General features: G+C 46.1%; 1 protein-coding gene and 1 long non-coding RNA gene across 2 annotated transcripts in view; one reads left to right on the forward strand and one right to left on the reverse strand.

Annotated features, from left to right (window-relative positions):
- Window positions 1-3,585: 3,585 nt before the first annotated feature.
- On the reverse strand, window positions 3,586-15,812 carry LOC138808905 (uncharacterized). The gene is made up of 3 exons (XR_011366639.1): window positions 15,356-15,812; window positions 13,679-13,747; window positions 3,586-3,916 (listed from the first exon to the last, which is right to left on the reverse strand). It is a non-coding gene; the product is annotated as an uncharacterized lncRNA (long non-coding RNA).
- A 286-nt stretch (window positions 15,813-16,098) lies between these two features.
- The window catches only part of Clpx (caseinolytic mitochondrial matrix peptidase chaperone subunit X), a 43,873-nt gene continuing 42,206 nt past the window's right edge, over window positions 16,099-17,765 (forward strand). Inside the window, exon 1 of the mRNA XM_069995168.1 lies at window positions 16,099-16,415. Coding sequence (XP_069851269.1) covers window positions 16,328-16,415 — 88 coding nt within the window. The 5' untranslated portion in view covers window positions 16,099-16,327. The remainder of the gene's footprint in view (window positions 16,416-17,765) is intronic.

A 17,765-nucleotide genomic window follows, 5' to 3' on the forward strand; every position in this document is an offset into this window, starting at 1 on the left:
GTAGGGATGAGGAAAGTATGCTGAGTTAAAACAATCTCAAATCACAGGTGAGGCCTGATGAACCATTAGCTCAGTCTTTGTCCCTAGGAGAATTCCAGAGAAGTTACTGCTGTACCACTGGAACAGAACAGGAACTAAATGGTTTCTAGAATGGCTGGTTGTTTTTTTTTTTTTTTTTTTTTTTTAAAGGGGTCTTAAGAAGATAGACGCAGGCACTGGTAGCTCACGCCTGTAATCCTAGCTACTTAGGCTGAAATCTGAAGATCGCAGTTCAAAGCCACCCTGAGCAGGAAAGTCTGTGAGACTTTTATCTCCAGTTAACCACCAGAAAACCGGAACGTGGCGTTGTGACTCAAGTGGTAGAGTGCTTGCCTTGAGCTGAAGAACTTAGGGACAGTGACTAGGCCCAGAGTTCAAACCCCATGACAAAAAAAAAAGATAGGAAACAGTGCTTGTTTGAGGATACAAGTGTTATCTGTGAGTCTTTTCTTTCCTCCTGCAACTGGGTGATTGCAAAGGGACTTGCAGAGGAGAATAGTTCTGATCAAAGGGTGCAAAGTTGGGGAGACTTTTAGTTAATTCACAGGACCCACCAAGAATATCTTCTTTTTTTTTTTTTTTTTGGTCCAGTCATGGGCCTGAACTCTGGGCGCTGTCCCTCAGCTCAAGGCTAGCACTCTACCACTTGAGCAATAGTGCCACTTCTGGCTTTTTTTTTTTTTTCTGCTTATGTAGTGCCAAGGAATCGAACCCAGGGCCTCATGCATGCAAGGCAAGCACTCTACCCCTGAGCCACCTTCCCAGCCCCTCAAGAGTATCTTCTGAGTTGTCTTTTACAATCATAGTTCCTCCCCCTTCTCCCCCCCCTCCCCACAGGCCTGGGTGCTGTCTCTGAGCTTCTTTTGCTCAAGGTGAGCACTCTACCACTTGAGCCACAGTGCCACTTCTAGCTTTTTTGAGTAGTTTATTGGAGATAAGTCTCATGGAGTTTCCTGCCCAGGCTGGCTTCAAACTGTGACCCTCAGTCTCCTGAGTAGCTAAGATTACAGGTGTGAGTCACTGGCACCTGGCTTCATAGTTCCTTTATGAAGCCTGGAAAGAGCATCCCCCACATACATAATTACATTGTGTTGTCAATGATGTTTTGCTTCCCTATGTATCTGCTTTGTTCTTACTTACAGGCTTAGTGTGGCCCAGGGCAGATGTCAATAAATGCACTTTCTGGAGTTTGACTCTGAAGCCACCATCTTATTATTTTGACCATCAAAAGGTGCTAGCTGCTCGGAGCACAGGGTCTCTGGGAAGCCGTCACGAGGTCCTGTCCCCATTACAAGGCCAGGCAAAGAGACACATACTCCAATGTTCAAGTTCATTCTCATGGATCATATTTTCCATCTGCAGGGAAGAGCAGAGATTCCTGGAGTTATGAGCATGTTCTGGGCTCCTGAGCAAGCCCAAAAATATGTCCCAATTTTTGTCTTTTCTTTCTTTCCAGTGGGGTGGTAATTATACAATAGCTGGCTCAAGATCTGGCAATCTGGCTAAATGATACTTTTGGCTTTCCCCAAGTCTATTGCCTTTTCCAGCTGGGCTGGCTGACCTTGCTCCAAATAATGCCTTCCTGCTTTCTCTTCCTCTTCCCTCTTTTTCTTTCCGCTCCCTCCCCGCCTTATTTCTCCGAAGCTCTTTATAGACACCCAGATTTTTCCAGACACACCAGGTCTGGGTTATTACAGCTTCTGTCTCTGGGGTTAAACCAACTTGTCCAAAATGGATAGGGTTTGGCTTTTGGAAAATGGTATTTGGTTTAAAATAGTAAGTCAGAGGCAAAGTGGGTGGTGTCGAATAATCTTAGCACATCAACTGACTGGGATTAGGGGGGGGGTGCACTCAGCTGCCCCTCTCCCAATTATTCTAGAACTGTCTGGAGAGAAGTAGGAGAGGGGTGCTGGGGAGGGGGAGACAAGATTATTTACAATCAAGACAAAAAGCTTTCCCTGAGCCTTTGGCCAGCCCTGTGTACTATGTGAATCTATCTTGTTAGATGAGCATCTGTCCAATTCCTGGGTGTTCAGTTCAGTTGTTTATATTTTACTTTATTTTATGCCAGTACTGGGGTTTAAACTCAGGGCCTAAGCATCATCCCTTAGCTTTTTTTTTGCTAGAGATCACACTAGCAAAAGATTACACTTTTTTTTGGTTCATTGGAAATGAGTCTCACAGACTTTTCTGCCCTGGCAGGCTTCAAATGATAATCTTCAAATCTCAGTCTCCTGAGTAGCTAAGATTACAGGTATGAAGCACTGGTGCCCTTGGGAGTTGTTCATAATCAATTAGAAATATTTCTGGCTAGCTGGGCGCTGGTGGCTCACGCCTGTAATCCTAGCTACTCAGGAGGCTGAGATCTGAGGATCACAGTTCAAAGCCAGCCCGGGCAGGAGAGACCGTGAGACTCCTATCTCCAATAAACCACCAGAAAACCGGAAGTGGTGCTGTAGCTCAAGAGGTAGAGCGCTTGCCTTGAGCTGAAGAGCTGAGGGACAGCGCCCAGGCCCAGAGTTCAAGCCCCACGACCGACAAAAAAAAAAAAAAAAAAAAGAAATATTTCTGGCTGAGTACCCAAGACACTAAGAAATCAAACAAGGAAACAAGGGGGCAGGGAGGGCACAGAATCCAAAGGAAAAGAGTGAAAAAGTAAATCACACGGGATATTGATGAAAGTGAAATATACAACTCGTGGGTGGAGATGGGAGGGACGGATTGGGAATGAGGGAACAGATGAAAACTGTACAAAAGGAAATGTACTAATTACCTGACACTTGTAAATGTAACCTCTCTGTATATCACTTCTATAATAATAAATTCTAAAAAACAAAAAGCCGTGTGTTGGTGGCTCATGCCTGTAATCCTAGCTACTCAGAAGGCTGAGATCTGAGGATCGCAGGTCAAAGCCAGTCCAAGCAAGAAAAGTCTGCCAGACTCATCTTCAATTAACCATCAGAAAACCAGAAGTGGCATTGTGGTTCAAGTGGTAGAGCGCTTGCCTTGAGTTGAAGGGCTGAGGGACAGACAGCGCCCTAGCCCAGAGTTCAAGCCCCTCAACCAACAAAAAGAAAAAAAAATTGGGTTAAGGCTGGGGCTTAGTGGCTTTCTGATAGCAACTTGACCTCTCTTCAGACTTCACTTTTGCCCTCAATGGGCTGGCTGGATCAGTGTGTGTGTGTGTGTGTGTGTGTGTCTGTGTGTGTGTGTGTCTGTGTGTGTGTGTGTGTGTGTGTGTGTGTGTGTGTGTCTGTGTGTGTCTCTCCTCCCATCAAAGGATGATTATTTGATCCTAGCGCCTAACTCCTCCTCCTTCAATGTGCTGTTGTTCTGTTACTGGGGGTTGAACTCAGGGCCTCGTATTTTACACTTGGCTTTTTCATTCAAGGTTGGCACTCTGTCTCTTGAGCCATACCTCCACTTCCCCCAAACATGTATTGAATGCTTGCTGGATAACCAGGCCATGTGTGTAAAGGTGATGGAGCTTTTAGGAGATGTTAGAAAAATGGAGGAGAAAAAGAAAGAAACTGGCTCTTCCACAAGCAAGAACTGTTTATTGAAGAGCAGGGAGGGGCACAGATCTTCCCTCGGGTAGGAAGGTTGTCTTTGAAGCCCTGCTTGAAGGCAACTCTGAAGTCCCCCTGGATCGCTGCAGTGCCCTTTCCCCCAGGCAGCCCTAGGTGTCCACACCAGATTTGTCCTTCCAGGGGAGCCAGCACCACTCACAGGCCAGGCGGGATGGTACATATCTGTAATCCCAGATACTTGGTAGACTGCACCCAGAGGATCGCTTGAGTCCAGGAGTTCTGGGCTGCAGTATGCTATGCCGATGATCCGGTGTTCCCACCAAGTTTGGTATCAATATGGTGACCTCCTGGGAGGGAGCGAGGGTGTGGGAGATGGTTTACTAGATTGCCTAAGGAGTAGGATTCTCACCTGACATGTGAAAGGTTCTGGGTTTCGGCACCATATGTTAGGAAAATGGAGGCAAAAGGAAGGAAATAGGCCAGATTGTATCTTCCACAGGAAAGAGGACTGTTTTGTTTTGTTTTTTTTTTGGTTGGTGTTGTTTTTATTTTTGTTTTTGTTTTTGGTCCGGTCGTGTGGCCTGAATTCTGGGCCTGGGCACTGTCCCTCAGCTCTTCAGCTCAAGGCTAGCGCTCTACCACTTGAGCCACAGCGCCACTTCCAGCTTTTTTCTTTTTGCTTATGTGGTGCTAAGGAATTAAACCCAGGGCTTCAGGCATGCAAGGCAAGCGCTCTACCACTGAGCCACCTTCCCAGCCAATGTTGTTTTTATTTTTATTATTTATTTATTTTGTCAGTCATGAGGCTTGAACTCTGGGCCTGGGCACTGTCCCTGAGCAATTTTGCTCAAGGCTAGTTAGTGCTCTACCATTTGAGCCATAGCACCACTTCCATTTTTTTTTTCTTTATGGTGGTTAACTGGAGATAAGAGTCTCACAGACTTTCCTGCCCAGGCTGGCTTTGAACCGCAATCCTTAGATCTTAGCCTCCTGAGTAGCCAGGATTTCAGGCTTGAGTCAACAGTTCCTGGCTGGTGAGGACTGTTTATTGAAGAGCAGGAGGGACACAGATCTTCCCCAGAGTATAGAGGTTGTGCAAGGGGGTGGATTTGGGGTCAGGCTTATATGGATCTTTTTTTTTTTTTTTTTGGGTCTGGTCATGGGGCCTGAACTCTGGGCCTGGGCGGTGTCCCTCAGCTCTTCAGCTCAAGGCTAGCACTCTACCACTTGAGCCACAGCGCCACTTCCGGCTTTTTTCTTTTTTGCTTATGTGGGGCTGAGGAATCGAACCCAGGGCCTCGAGCATGCAAGGCAAGAACTCTACCACTGAGCCACCTTCCCAGCCCTCCATGAGGCTCTTATCTCCAATAAACCACCAGAAAACTGGAAGTGGCGCTGTAGCTCAAGTGGTAGAGCTCTCTCCTTGAGTTGAAGAGCTCAGGGACAGTGCCCAGGAAGATTGGATTCAGAGGGGAGAGGTAAATCCTTCAGGAGATAGCATGAAATATCCTACAGGTAGGGGTACCTGACTCAGAGAGGGTGGTAGTTCAAGAGGTTTTATCAGGAGGTGATATCTAATTTGATGTCTGAATGATAGGTAGGCTGTAGCTTGCTGATGGTAAGGCTGTCACCAACAAGAGACACAAGCAGAACACAATTTGTACAAAGACAGAGGGCAGAGGCTGGGAGAGGTTGGAAGAAAGAAAACTTTTTTCTCAGACAAGGAAATACTGTCTAGTTGAGCTCAGAACAACTAATTCTTTAATGTCTCACTTTCAAAACCAGATTTGTTCCTTGCCAGCTGTGTAACTTTCCCCTGGACCTCAATTTCCTCTTCAGTAAGTGAAGGGGCTGATTTAGATTAGGATCTAAACCAGCTCTAAAGTCCTTTTCCATGTGGGGTGCCAGTGGCTCATGCTTCCTGTAATTCTAGCTCCTCAGCAGGCTGAGATCTGAGGATCATGGTTCAAAGCCAGGCTAGGTAAGAAAGTCCATGAAACTTTCATCTCCAATTGACCACAGAAAAACTCAGAAGTGGCACAGTGGCTCAAGTGGTAGCATGCAAAAGCAGCTCAGGACAGAGCCCAGGCCCTGAGTTCAATCCCCATGACTGACCAAAAAAAAAAAAAATGTGAAGAGCACAATTCCCAAGATGCCTTTGGTTCCCAGAAACTGCTACTGATGTATGAAGGCATGCAGTTACATTTCTTCCTTTGTGAATACTATACTCTTGCTGGACCAAAAATTGATCTCAGAAAAGCCTCAGGCCACTATATTCTGGCTGATCAGCTTGTTACCTTAGTGTGAATTGTGTCAGGATGAATATTGGCTGGCAGAGAGGAAAGGCACAGGCAGGAAGCTATATAGAGGAGCCAACCAGGCTGCTTCTGCTTACAAATAGGAATTTGGAGAGTTCTAGCAACTGAGATAAGAGAAAGCATCATCACAGTATCCAAATAAAAACAGTAGAATGGATGGGAATGTGGCTTAGTGGTAGAGTGCTTGCCTAGCATGCACGAAGCCCTAGGTTTGATTCCTCAGTACCACATACACAGAAAAAGCTGGAAGTGGTGCTTGGCTCAAGTGGTAGAGTACTAGCCTTGAGCAAAAGAAGCTCAGGGACAGTGCCCAAGCCCTGAGTTCAAGCCCCAGAACTGGCAAACAAATAAAAAGACATTAGAATGTGGAAGAATTGAGAAAACTAGCAAAGTTGGACAAATCTCATGAGTAGATGGAGTTTCAGGCAGAGCAATGGTTTCTATTTTTCATATCATTTTTTTCTTTTCTTGTCAGCTGCTAGTTTTAGTAATATTTTTCTTATTTGTTTTTCCTTCTGTTGATTAGAAGTTTTACATTTTTCCTGTTTGAATTTTTACTATAAACATGCTTATTTTAACAGGCACACAGTTAAACAGAACTTTCACTTCTACCTATTCTTTAGGAGTGTTTTTTAACCTTTGAACTAATCTTGTTTTATATAATGTTAACAAAATTCTTTTGTTTTGATTTTGTTTGCATGTGAGTTTGAACTTGGCCTCTTGTACTTGCTCAGCTTGCATGCTCACAGCTGGTGCTCTACTAGTTGAGCCACACCTCCAGCCTGCCTGAGTGATGGTTATTTTAGAGACAAGGGTCACATTTGCTTTTCTGCTTGGGCTGGCTTCAAGCCTTGCTATCCCAGATCTCAGCCTCCCAAGTCGCTAAGTGTGAGCCTCTGGAGCTTAGCTGTAAAAAGGACTTTTTAAAAGTCATAAAGAAGGCTGGGAAGGTGGCTCAGTGGTAGAGCACTTGCCTTGCATGTCTGAGGCCCTGGGTTTGATTCCTCAGCACCACAAAAGCAAAAAGAAAAAAAAATCCGGAAGTGGCGCTGTGGCTCAAATGGTAGAGTGCTAGCCTTGAGCTGAAGAGCTGAGGGACAGTGCCCAGACCCAGAGTTCAGGCCCCACGACCAGACCCACCCCTCCCCCCAAAAAAGAAAAGGTCATAAATCATAGCACTGCACAGGGAAAAAATGTTTTCATTGTTTATAAAGATACCTATAGGGCTGGGAAGGTGGCTCAGGGGGAGAGTGCTTGCCCTGCATGCAGGAAGCCCTGGGTTTGATTTCTCAGAACCACATAAACAGAAAAGGCCAGAAGTGGCGCTGTGGCTCAAGTGGTAGCTTGCTATCCTTGAGCTGAAGAGCTGAGGGACAGTGCCCAGGCCCAGAGTTCAAGCCCCATGACTGGCAAAAAAATAAAATAAAATAACATAAATAAATAAAGGTACCTACAATGTGTTATGGGCCAAAGGATTTATTTCCTATTTTAATATTTATTTAATATCTCAATGTTTATTTTTATAATATTTTGAACATTTATTTTTAATATTTATTTAAATATTAATTAATTAATTAAATATTTATTTCCCTTCTAGTATTAACTAGAAGGTCAAGAGCCTCCCAGTTAAAAAAAAAAAAATCCAGGCACTGCTGGCTCATGCCTGTAATCCGAGGCTGAGATCTGAGGATCAGGGTTCAAAGCCAGCCCAGGCAGGAAAGTCTGTGAAGCTCTTATCTCCAATATACCACCAGAAAACTGGAAGTGGCACTGTAGCTCAAATGGTAGAGCGCTAGCGTTGAACTGAAGAGCACAGGGACAGCGCTCAGGCCCAGAGTTCAAGCCCCACAACCGACAAAGAAAAACAAAAAAACAAAGGTAGGCACCAGTAATATATAATAATAATAACCTATAATCCTAACTACTCATGAGGCTGAGATCTGAGGATCATGGTTCAAAGCCAGCCTGGGCAGGAAAGTTTGTGAGACTCTTATCTTCAATAAACCACTAGAAAACTGGAAGTAGTGCTGTGGCTCAAGCAGTAGAGTGCTACCACTAGAAAACTGGAAGTGGCACTGTGGCTCAAGCGGTAGAGTGCTCACCTTGAACTGAAGAGCTGAGGGACAGCACCCCAGCCCAGAGTTCAAGCCCCATGACCAACAAAAAAACACACACACAAAACAAAAAAACAAAAACAAACAAACAACAACAACAACAACAACAAAAACAGGACAGAATAGGGCACTGATGGCTCACACCTGTAATCCTAGCTACTAAGGAGGTTGAGATCTGAGGATCATGGTTCAAAGCCAACCCAGGCAGGAAAGTCCAGGAGACACTTATCTCCAATTAATCACCAGAAAATGGGAAGTGGTGCTGTGACTCAAAGTGGTAGAGCACTAGCCTTGAGCAAAAGAGCTCAAGCACAGTGCCTAGGCCCTGAGTTCAAGCCCCTTGACCTACAAAAAACAAAAACCAAACAAAATAAAAAAAACCTTAGGACAAATATAATCATGCTATTTAGTAGATATACTATATGGAAAATGGCCTACATAACTTGTAGGCAGGGATAAGAGGGGGAAACTGGGGAAAAGCAGAGAAGTGGTGACATTGTTTAAAAAAAAGAAAGAAAGAAAAAAAAAGAAAGGTGCTTATTACCTGTCTTATGAAATAGTAAATCTTCTATAACTCCTTTGTTTTTTAAAAAAACAAGAGACAGGTATATAGAGTTATGCAACTCTCTAGCTATGCAACATAGTTAATGAATGACCCAGCTGGGATTCAACACTAGTCCTTCTACTCCTAATATCTATGCCCTTTAAAATGTATAATCACACTTGCTAGTCCAGTTACTCCAGAGACTGAGATCTGGAGGATTGAGATTTAAGGCCATCTCCTAGAGAGCAAAATCAGGACCAGTGGTGTGGCACAAGTGCTAGAATACTGGTTGAGCAAACAAGGCCAGCAAACAAAATGTTCTGAGTTCAAATCCCAGTGTCCTTATAAACACATCAAACCATTCATCGTCATCAAATATTTTCTAGCACTGTCTTCAAGGTTCTATACACAAAAAACCACTGCTCCTCTGCCAAAGATTCAGATGGAAGCCATGGTGAGTTAGCGCCCTCTGCTGACCATCTCCCTAACCCACCCACCCATGTGAGGTCATGACCAAGTGCAAATGCAAGAGAATAGTGAGCATCTCCTTGTAGTCTCCTTGATTTCCCCACAATACAAGGTTGGGCAATGGCACACTATGGAAATAACAGACTAAGATTGCGATCTAAAAAAACAAAGGTGTTGGGGCTGGGAAGGTGGCTCATGGTAGAGTGTTTGCTTCACATGCATGAGGTTCTGGGTTTGATTCCTTAGCACCACATAAACAGAAAAAGCTGGAAGTTGCACAGTGGTTCAAGTGGTAGAGCACTAGCTTTGAGCTGAAGAGCTGAGGGGCAGCACCTAGGCCCAGAGTTCAAGCCCCATGACCACCACCAACAACAAAAAGATTATCTGCAGAAATGATTGAGTTATATGTGCCATTATGCTAATAAACACCTTTCTTTCTTCTTTCCTTCCTCCTTCCTTCCTTCCTTCTTTCCTTCCTTCCTTCCTTCCTGCCTTCCTTCCTTCCTTCTTTCCTTCCTTCCTTCCTTCCTTCCTCCCTTCCTCCCTCCCTTCTTTCTTTCTTTCTCTTTTTTTTTTTCGGTCATGGGGCTTGAACTCTGGGCCTGGACGCTGTCCCTCAGCTCTTTAGCTCTAGGTGAGCGCACTACCACTGGAGCCACAGCACCACTTCGGGTTTTCTGAGTGGTTTATTAGAGATGAGTCTCATGGCCTTTCCTGCCCAGGCTGGCTTTAACTGCAATCCTCAGATCTCAGCCTCCTGAGTAGCTAAGATTACAGGCATGAGCCACTGGCACCCTGCTCTGCAGATAATGTTTAACAAATCACAACTCTGGCAACAAAAAGATTCCTAAGCCAGGATGATTTCCTGGTTCAAATCTATAAAAAGTTTTAGCTGGGTGCTCATAGCTCACACTTGTGATCCTGACTACTCAGGAGGCTGAGATCTGAGGATTGAGGTTCAAAGGCCAGCCTGGGCAGTAAAGTCCATCAGACTTTTTGTTGTTGTTGTTGGTCATGGGGCTTGAACACCAGGCTTGGGCACTGTCCCTGAACTTTTCAGCTCAAGGCAAGCGCTCTGACACTTGAACCACAACGCCACTTCCTGTTTTCTGGAGGTAAGAATCTCTCAGACTTTCCTGTCTGGGCTGGCTTTGAACTGTGATGGTCAGATCTCAGCCTCACCAGTGGCATGAGCCACCAGTGCCTGGCCCCTGAAGACTCTTATCTTCAATTAATTACCAAAAAAGCTGGAAGTAGAGCTGTGGCTCAAGTGTTGGGAGTGCTAGCCTTGAGCAAAAGAAGCTCAGAGACAGTCCTTAGAACCCAAGTTCAAGTCCTGAGACTGGTAAAAGAGAAAAACAAACAAACAAACACTTTTATCTCTTGCCTCTCCTCACCAGCAACTCATAATATTCACAATGCCAGGAATCAAACAGGAAAAAAAATTAGTCTTACATAAAATGAAGATATAAAAAGCTATGCCCTTGGGCTGGGAAGGTGGCTCAGTGGTAGAGTGCTTGCCTCACATCCATGAGACCCTGGGTTCAATTCCTCAGCACCACTTAAGCAGAAAAAAGTCAGAGGTGGTGCTGTGACTCAAGTGGTAGAGTGCTAGCCTTGAGCTGAAGAGCTGAGGGACATGGTTCAGGCCCAGAGTTCAGCCTCTATGACTGACAAAAAAAAAAAAAAAAAAAAAAAGCTATGCCCTTCATGCTATGTTTTTCACCAAAGGTAAATAACTCAAGACATGGAGTCCGTTCACTGCAACTATTTGATCTAGAAAATTGGACTTGACTTTCTTTTTTAAAGCATCATTAACCTGTCAGAAAAAATAGCTAAGAACAGGCGAGATATGGAACGTCTCTGTTTCAAAGAGCTGATATGATGTGACCACTGGAATTTGCCATCACTTTCCTGATCAGTCTCATTTTTATCACAGTGAAACACTCAAATAGTCCTATGCAATTTTTCTTTTTTGGTGCCAGTCCTAGGCCTGGCACTCAAGGCCTGAGCACTGTCCCTGACCTCTTATGCTTAAAGCTAGCATTTTATCAGTTAACACACAGCTCCACTTCTGGCTTTTTTTTTTTTTTGGATAGTTAATTGGAGATAAGAGTCTTAAGGACTATTCTTCTCCAGGCTGGCTTTGAACCACAAAACTCCGACCTCAGCCTTCTGAGGAGCTAGGATTAAAAGTATGAGCCAACTCCTCCTGTGCTTCTAAGTCTAGATATTGAGAGGATGACCTGACAGCAACCAGACATTATCTGGTTAGTGAAAAGTTAGAAAAAAGTCTCAATACATCCCTCCTGTCTCCAGACTCCAAGCTCTGTCCCCATTTCAAGGCTACCGCACCACACTCTAGGACAAGGACCTGTCCCAACCTGTGAATTTCAGGTAAGGGAATGCTCACTTGGAACACAGAACCATGCTCCATTGTAGAACCATGTAGCTCCTAAAGACTAATGCTTCAGCCAGGCGATGGTGGCTCACGCCTTTAATCCTAGCTACTCAGAAGGAAGAGATCTGAGGATTGTGGTTCACAGCTAGCCTTGGCAGGAAAGTTTGAGAGACTCTTATCTCCAATAAACCACTCAGAAAACAGGAAGTGGCGCTATGGCTCAAGTGGTAGAGTGCTAGCCCTGAGCTGAAGAGCTAAGGGACAGCGCCCAAGCCCAGAGTTCAAGACCCATGACTGACAAAAGAAAAAGAAAAAAAGTCTAATGTTTCAACAAAGCCTGGCTCCAGTGGCTCATGCCTGTAATCCTAGCTAGTCAAGAGACTGAGATCTGAGGATCACAGTCCAAAGTCATCCAGGGAAGGAAAGTCCAGAAGACTCTTCATTCAATCACCAAAAAAATAGAAGTAGAGGTGCGGCTCAAGTGATAGAGCGCCAGCCTTGAGTGAAAAAGTCAACTCACAGCATTAGGCCCTGAGTTCAAATACCATTACTGGCGTTTGAACACACACAGACACAGAGGGATATATTACACAAAAATAAGGCTATTTGCCGGGGGCCAGTGGTTTATGCCTTAGGAGGCTGAGATCCGAGGATCAAGGTTCAAGGCCATCCCGGGCAGGACAATCCGTGAGACTCTTATCTCCAATTAACCACTAGAACACCAGAAGTGGCGCTATGGAGCTGAGGGACAGCGCCCAGGCCCAGAGTTCAAACCCCACGAGTGGAAAAAAAAAAAAAAAAAGACTATCCCTACACCATCATATCACTGCACATCATTGGCACATCTTTTTCTTCTTCTTATACTTGTCCCATTAGAATGGACGTGCCATGAGAGAACATTTTCCTTTCTTCACTACTTCCCACACTCCCTGGCATGTAACTACTGCTCATTAAATGTTTGTTGATTGAATGAAATGAAGTGTAAAGAACAAAGGGAAGAATTGTTGGAGCTGTGATGTCTCTGGCAAGCATGACCTGACTATATTTTAACTTAGCGTATTTTATAGCAAATATAAATGTTAACCTCTCTTTTATTTCTATAATAAGAGGGAAATGTGTTTGTAGTAGAAGGTGAGGTGGGATGGAAAGAACTTAAGTTGGAAGTTAGAACCCCTGTGACCATTTCAGCTTATTGATAGAGGAGGCCCACAATCTTGATTCTTTGACTGGGACCACATAGTTAACAGTTTCTGAGAGATTCTAGAAATAGCTTCTTGAGGTTGGGAAGGTGGCTCAGTGGTAGAGTGCTTGCCTTGCATGCATGAGGCCCTGGGTTCGATTCCTCAGCACCACATAAGCAAAAAGAAAAAAGCCAGAAGTGGTGCTGTGGCTCAAGTGGTAGAGCGCTAGCCTTGAGCTGAAGAGCTGAGGGACAGCGCCCAGGCCCAGAGTTCAGGCCCCATGACCAGACCCACCCCCCCCCCCAAAAAAAGAAATAGCTTCTTGAAAACATTGAATTCAGTGAACTTTGGAATCTCTGTTCTCAAAATTTCTTTCTGCCAGGCGCCAGTGGCTCATGCCTGTAATCCTAGCTACTCAGGAGGCTGAGATCTGAGGATCTCAGTTCAATGCCAGCCCAGACAGGAAAGTCCATGAGACTCTTACCTCCAATAAACCACTAAAAAACCGGAAGTGGTGCTGTGGCTCTAGCAGTAGAGAGCTCACCTTGAGCTGAAGAGCACAGGGACAGCGCCCAAGCCCAGAGTTCAAGCCCCCTGACCTACAAAAAACAAACAAAAAACAAAAAAATTCTTTCTATTCTGGTGATTGGGCCTGGGCACAGTCTCTGAGCTCTTTTTGCTCAAGGATACCACTCAACTACTTTGAGCCACAGTTGCACATCTGGTTTTTCTGGTGGTTAACTGGACTTCAGAGTCTGATGGCCTTTCCTGCCCAGGCTGGCTTGGAGCCACGATCCTAAGATCTCAGCCTGCTGAGTAGCTAAGATTACAGGTGTGAGCCACTGGTACCTGGCTTGGTCTCTGTGACTTTAAGCTTCAGAAGTACCAAGTATAATTTCCCAAGAGAGAAAGAACTATGTGATGTAATCCAAGGCCAGTGGCTCTTACAGCCAACCACTAGAAATCACGGTTCTTGTTGGAGACTGTGGATGGCCAGTAACTTGTGTGACCTAGAATTCAACCTGGGTTGACTCTCTCCAGACTCCCTCCCCCAAACTCAGAACCAAAGACATTCATACTCACCTGACAACTAATCTGGGACCCTGGGTTAATTAGACTCCAACACAAGCCAAATTATTAGTCTGGCACTGCCTAGATGGAAAACAAATATGAATCATTGATTTGTCATTATCCTGAACTTTGCACAGCTAGTCTGTCTGCTTTAACCTGTCCAAAGGAAGTAGGTCAACTGGAGGGCTCAAAGGGCAATAGTCAGAACATGTAAACACCTTGTTTAACAAGTTATGATAAAAATAAGTTTTAATGTATGTGTGTGGTTGGTTGGTTACTAGGGCTTGAACTCAGGGCATGGGCGCTGTCTCTAAGCTTTTCATTCCAGACTGATGCTCTAACACTTGAGCCACAGCTTTACTTCTGGCATTTTTTTTTTTTTTTTGTAGTGAATTGGAGATAAGGGTCTTAGGGACTTCTCTGTAATCCCAGCACTTGGGGGCTTATGCAGGACAATTTTAAGTTTGAGGCTATCCGGCATTCTGTCATTAGAGGAACAGCTTTCCCATTTGCACACAAAATCACAGGTCATTAAGATCTGCAGGGCTGGGAAGATGGCTCAGTGGTAGAGCGCTTGCCTTGCATGCCTGAAGCCCCAGGTTCGATTCCTCAGCACTACATAAGCAAAAAGAAAAAAGCCGGAAGTGGCGTTGTGGCTCAAGTGGTAAAGCGCTAGCCTTGAGCTGAAGAGCTGAGGGACAGCACCCAGGACCAGAGTTCAGGCCCCATGACTGGACCCCCCCACCCAGAAAATCTGCATATTTCAGGGTCTCTCATAAAAAGGAGAGTCTTACAAGGGGAAAGCTTTAGCAAGGATTAATTTTGATGTAATGGTAATATATATTATACTAAAGTAATGAAACAGAAAAAGTATTTTCTGCTCTCTATTTAGGAAATGTGAGTTCCTATTTGTAGCTTGTATATGTTCTGAGCTCAGCAAATATATATGGTCTAGTCAGTCTAACAACTCCTAATCCTTAGACAATAGATTGGGTAAGATGTGAGGTCCACCCAAAACACAGGTAACCTCAGGACTCCTGTACACATTCTATCTTGACCCACCCATGAAGAATTTCCATATTTTTAAAATTATTTCAGAGGATAGGACATTTAAAAAATCTTACTTTTTTTTTTTTTTTTTGTCAATCCTGGGGTTTGAACTCAGGTCCTGAGACCTATCCCTTGAGGTTCTACCACTTGAGCCGCAGAACTACTTTCAGCTTTTTCTGTTTATGTGGTGCCAAGGAATCAAATCCAGGGCATCATGCATGCTAGGCAAGCACTCTACCACTAAGCCACGTTCCCAGTCCCTCAATATCTCTTAAACTCAGAATCACACAATGATAAGGAGATACGGAGCTGGGGCACTGGTGGCTCCTGCCTGAAATCCTAGCTACTCAGGAGGCTGAGATTTGAAGATCATGCTTCAAAGCCAACCAATAGTCAGTAAGACCGCTAATTAACCACCAAAAAGACAGAAGTGGAGCTGTGGTATGAGCCTTGAGCAAGAAAACTCAAGGGATAGCGCCCAGACCCTGAGTTCAAGCCGCAGGAGCAGCACAAAAACAAAACAAAACAAAAAACAAAACCCATCTTGGTATTCAGTAAAAATGATGTGGAAAATGAACCATGCAACTTGTGGGCAAGGACAGGAAGGGGAAAGTGAGGGAAAGAAAATGTATTCATTACCTGACTTATGAAATGGTAAAGCTTCTGTACCTTTGTACATTTATTTTTTGTGTGGGTCGTGAGGCTTGAACTCTGGGCCTGGGCACTGTCCCTCAGCTCTTCAGCTCAAGGCGAGCGCTCTACCACTTGAGCCACAGCACCACTTCCAGTTTTCTGGTGGTTTATTGGAGATAAGAGTCTCATGGCCTTTCCTGCCCAGGCTGGCTTTGAACCGCGATCCTCAGATCTCAGCCTCTTGAGTAGCTAGGATTACAGGCCTGAGCCAGCGGCGACCGGCTTGTACAAATCTTAACAATAATAAATTTATATTTTAAAAAGCAAAAACAAAGCAAAAAAAAAATCAACCTTTTTTGAGACCATCTAAACCACTTTCCTCGCTTTGACTCCTTTACCACCACTGAAAACGATCGGAAGAAGAGTTAAGGGACGGCGCTGGGTCCAGACAACTCCCAGCATGCATCTCTCCGGGCCTAAAACTTTCGATTTCCAAGTCGCCACCACAGAAGCGATCCAAAAAACAACAATGCGTACCGAGGCAGTTTGGCCTCGCCGCTTGCCGTAGCGCGCTCATTGGTGCCCAGGTGACCGCCCCCCTTTCCGCTCGCCTCACGCACGCACGCACGCGCGGCGCGTGCCCACGCCCTCTCCTGGGGGGGGTAGGCCTAGGACGCACGCGCGCGCACGCTCGCTCGCGGGGCCCGGTAGGCGGGGGGAGGGGAGGGGGGGTAGGAGGGAGGGGAGAGGAGAACGGGGAGGTAAGCGCGGCCTCCCATCCCGGAGGCAGACGGCGGCGGCGGGACTCATTAGCCCCGAGGGGTCCGGCTGCTTAGCTGGTGAGCGACGCACCGGCCTGGGGCCGGCGGGAGGAGGGTTCGGAACCCCGTCCGCGCTCACGAGTCGGACCGCTGAGACCCCCCCCACCCCACCCCGAAGTCAGCCAGGGGGCGCAGCCCCGGCCTAGGCCGCGCGGAGATGCCCAGCTGCGGTGCTTGTACCTGCGGGGCGGCGGCGGCGGCGGCCGCCCGGCTGCTCACCACCTCGTTCACCTCCGCGCCGAGAGGTAACGTAGTCGTCCCGGGCCTGAGCCCTCAGCCCTGGAGGGTTGGGATGGGGTACCCCCATCTTCCCCCCAGGAGTGTGTGTTTGGGGGGAGCAGAGCAGTGGGATGGGAGGCGTCCGGCCCGACGGGGGGTGGGGGGGCCCGCACTTTCCTCAGGGTATGGAGCTCTGCCAATCCCCCGAAACAGCTGTTGTTCCCCAAATTGGAAGACACCCCGCCACCTTAGGATCTGGCGCGCTGGGCTGACCTGCCTCCCCTTCCTCCCGAATCTGGCGCCAAGGGATGTGATCACCCCTCGTAGAGAGTCTGCAAGAGGCGCTCAAGGTTTCCTCCTCCTCCCTCCACCCCCCCCCCCCCGAAGTTAAATGTGTCCACAGATCCCCCTCCCAGGAAGGCTCCGCGCTTCCTGGGGCCTCGACTTCTTTGGGAGGCTGGCCAGAGTAACCCGTCGGGCCTGTCGGAGAGGTTGGGGGGGGGGCGCTCCTGGGAAAGTTAAGCTAAGTGGCTGTCACTTTTGGGGAGGTCCCTCACCCACCCATCCTAAACCTCTTGGGTGTCTGACCGGCTCGGGACACACAAGGCCGCGCAACACTGGAAGAAGTGTCACTGTCATTGTGTGTGGCCGTCACCACCACTGGGACGCAAACGGGGCTCCTGGCACTTGTGGCGTCGGAGTCACCCAGGAAAAACCGGGGTGCGTGTGTGGGCCAACTACCGCTGGAATCCTTTTTTTTTGAAATACTCAGGCAGATCGTCAGTTGTTTGCCAGCTCCCCAACTTGACAGTCTAGCTGGTGTCCTGCCAAAGTGGCTGTTGTTTGCCTTTCCACTCTGCTTATCAGGACCTGTGACAGTGTCACTCCAGCCAGGAGATTCCGGAAAAGAAACCTTTTTTTTTTTTTTTCCCTCCCTTCCCCCAAATCTATGACTATTAGACTTTGGTGTCTAGATCTAGATCTTCTAACACCCTGAACTTATACATGAATTCCTGGGGTTTGCTCAGTTTATGACCCTTGGGTATTTTTTTTTAACAGCAACTTGTTTTCTTAATTATTTTTATGTTCACTTTGAAATCCTCATTGCTTACTAACTGTATACCTTGGCAGTTTATTTAGTACACAGGAAGGTATTAAATGGAGGTCATGTGAGAGAATTTAGTCTTCAACAAGATGTCCCAAGTCCAGAAACTTGATTTGTAAACACTTGACTGTGACCAATACTTTTAACCCATTTATTTGACATCCATTTGTTGAAGGCCTTCAAGGCCAAGCCATTTTCTATGCTAGAGGTAATGACTGAACTTAATGCTTGAATTTAGTCTAGAAGACTCGAAGAATAGTCATATTTCTAT

Source organism: Dipodomys merriami, unplaced genomic scaffold, assembly GCF_024711535.1.
Source record: "Dipodomys merriami isolate MVZ:Mamm:240054 unplaced genomic scaffold, mDipMer1.0.p SCAF_48, whole genome shotgun sequence".
Classification (NCBI taxonomy): Eukaryota; Metazoa; Chordata; class Mammalia; order Rodentia; family Heteromyidae; genus Dipodomys; species Dipodomys merriami.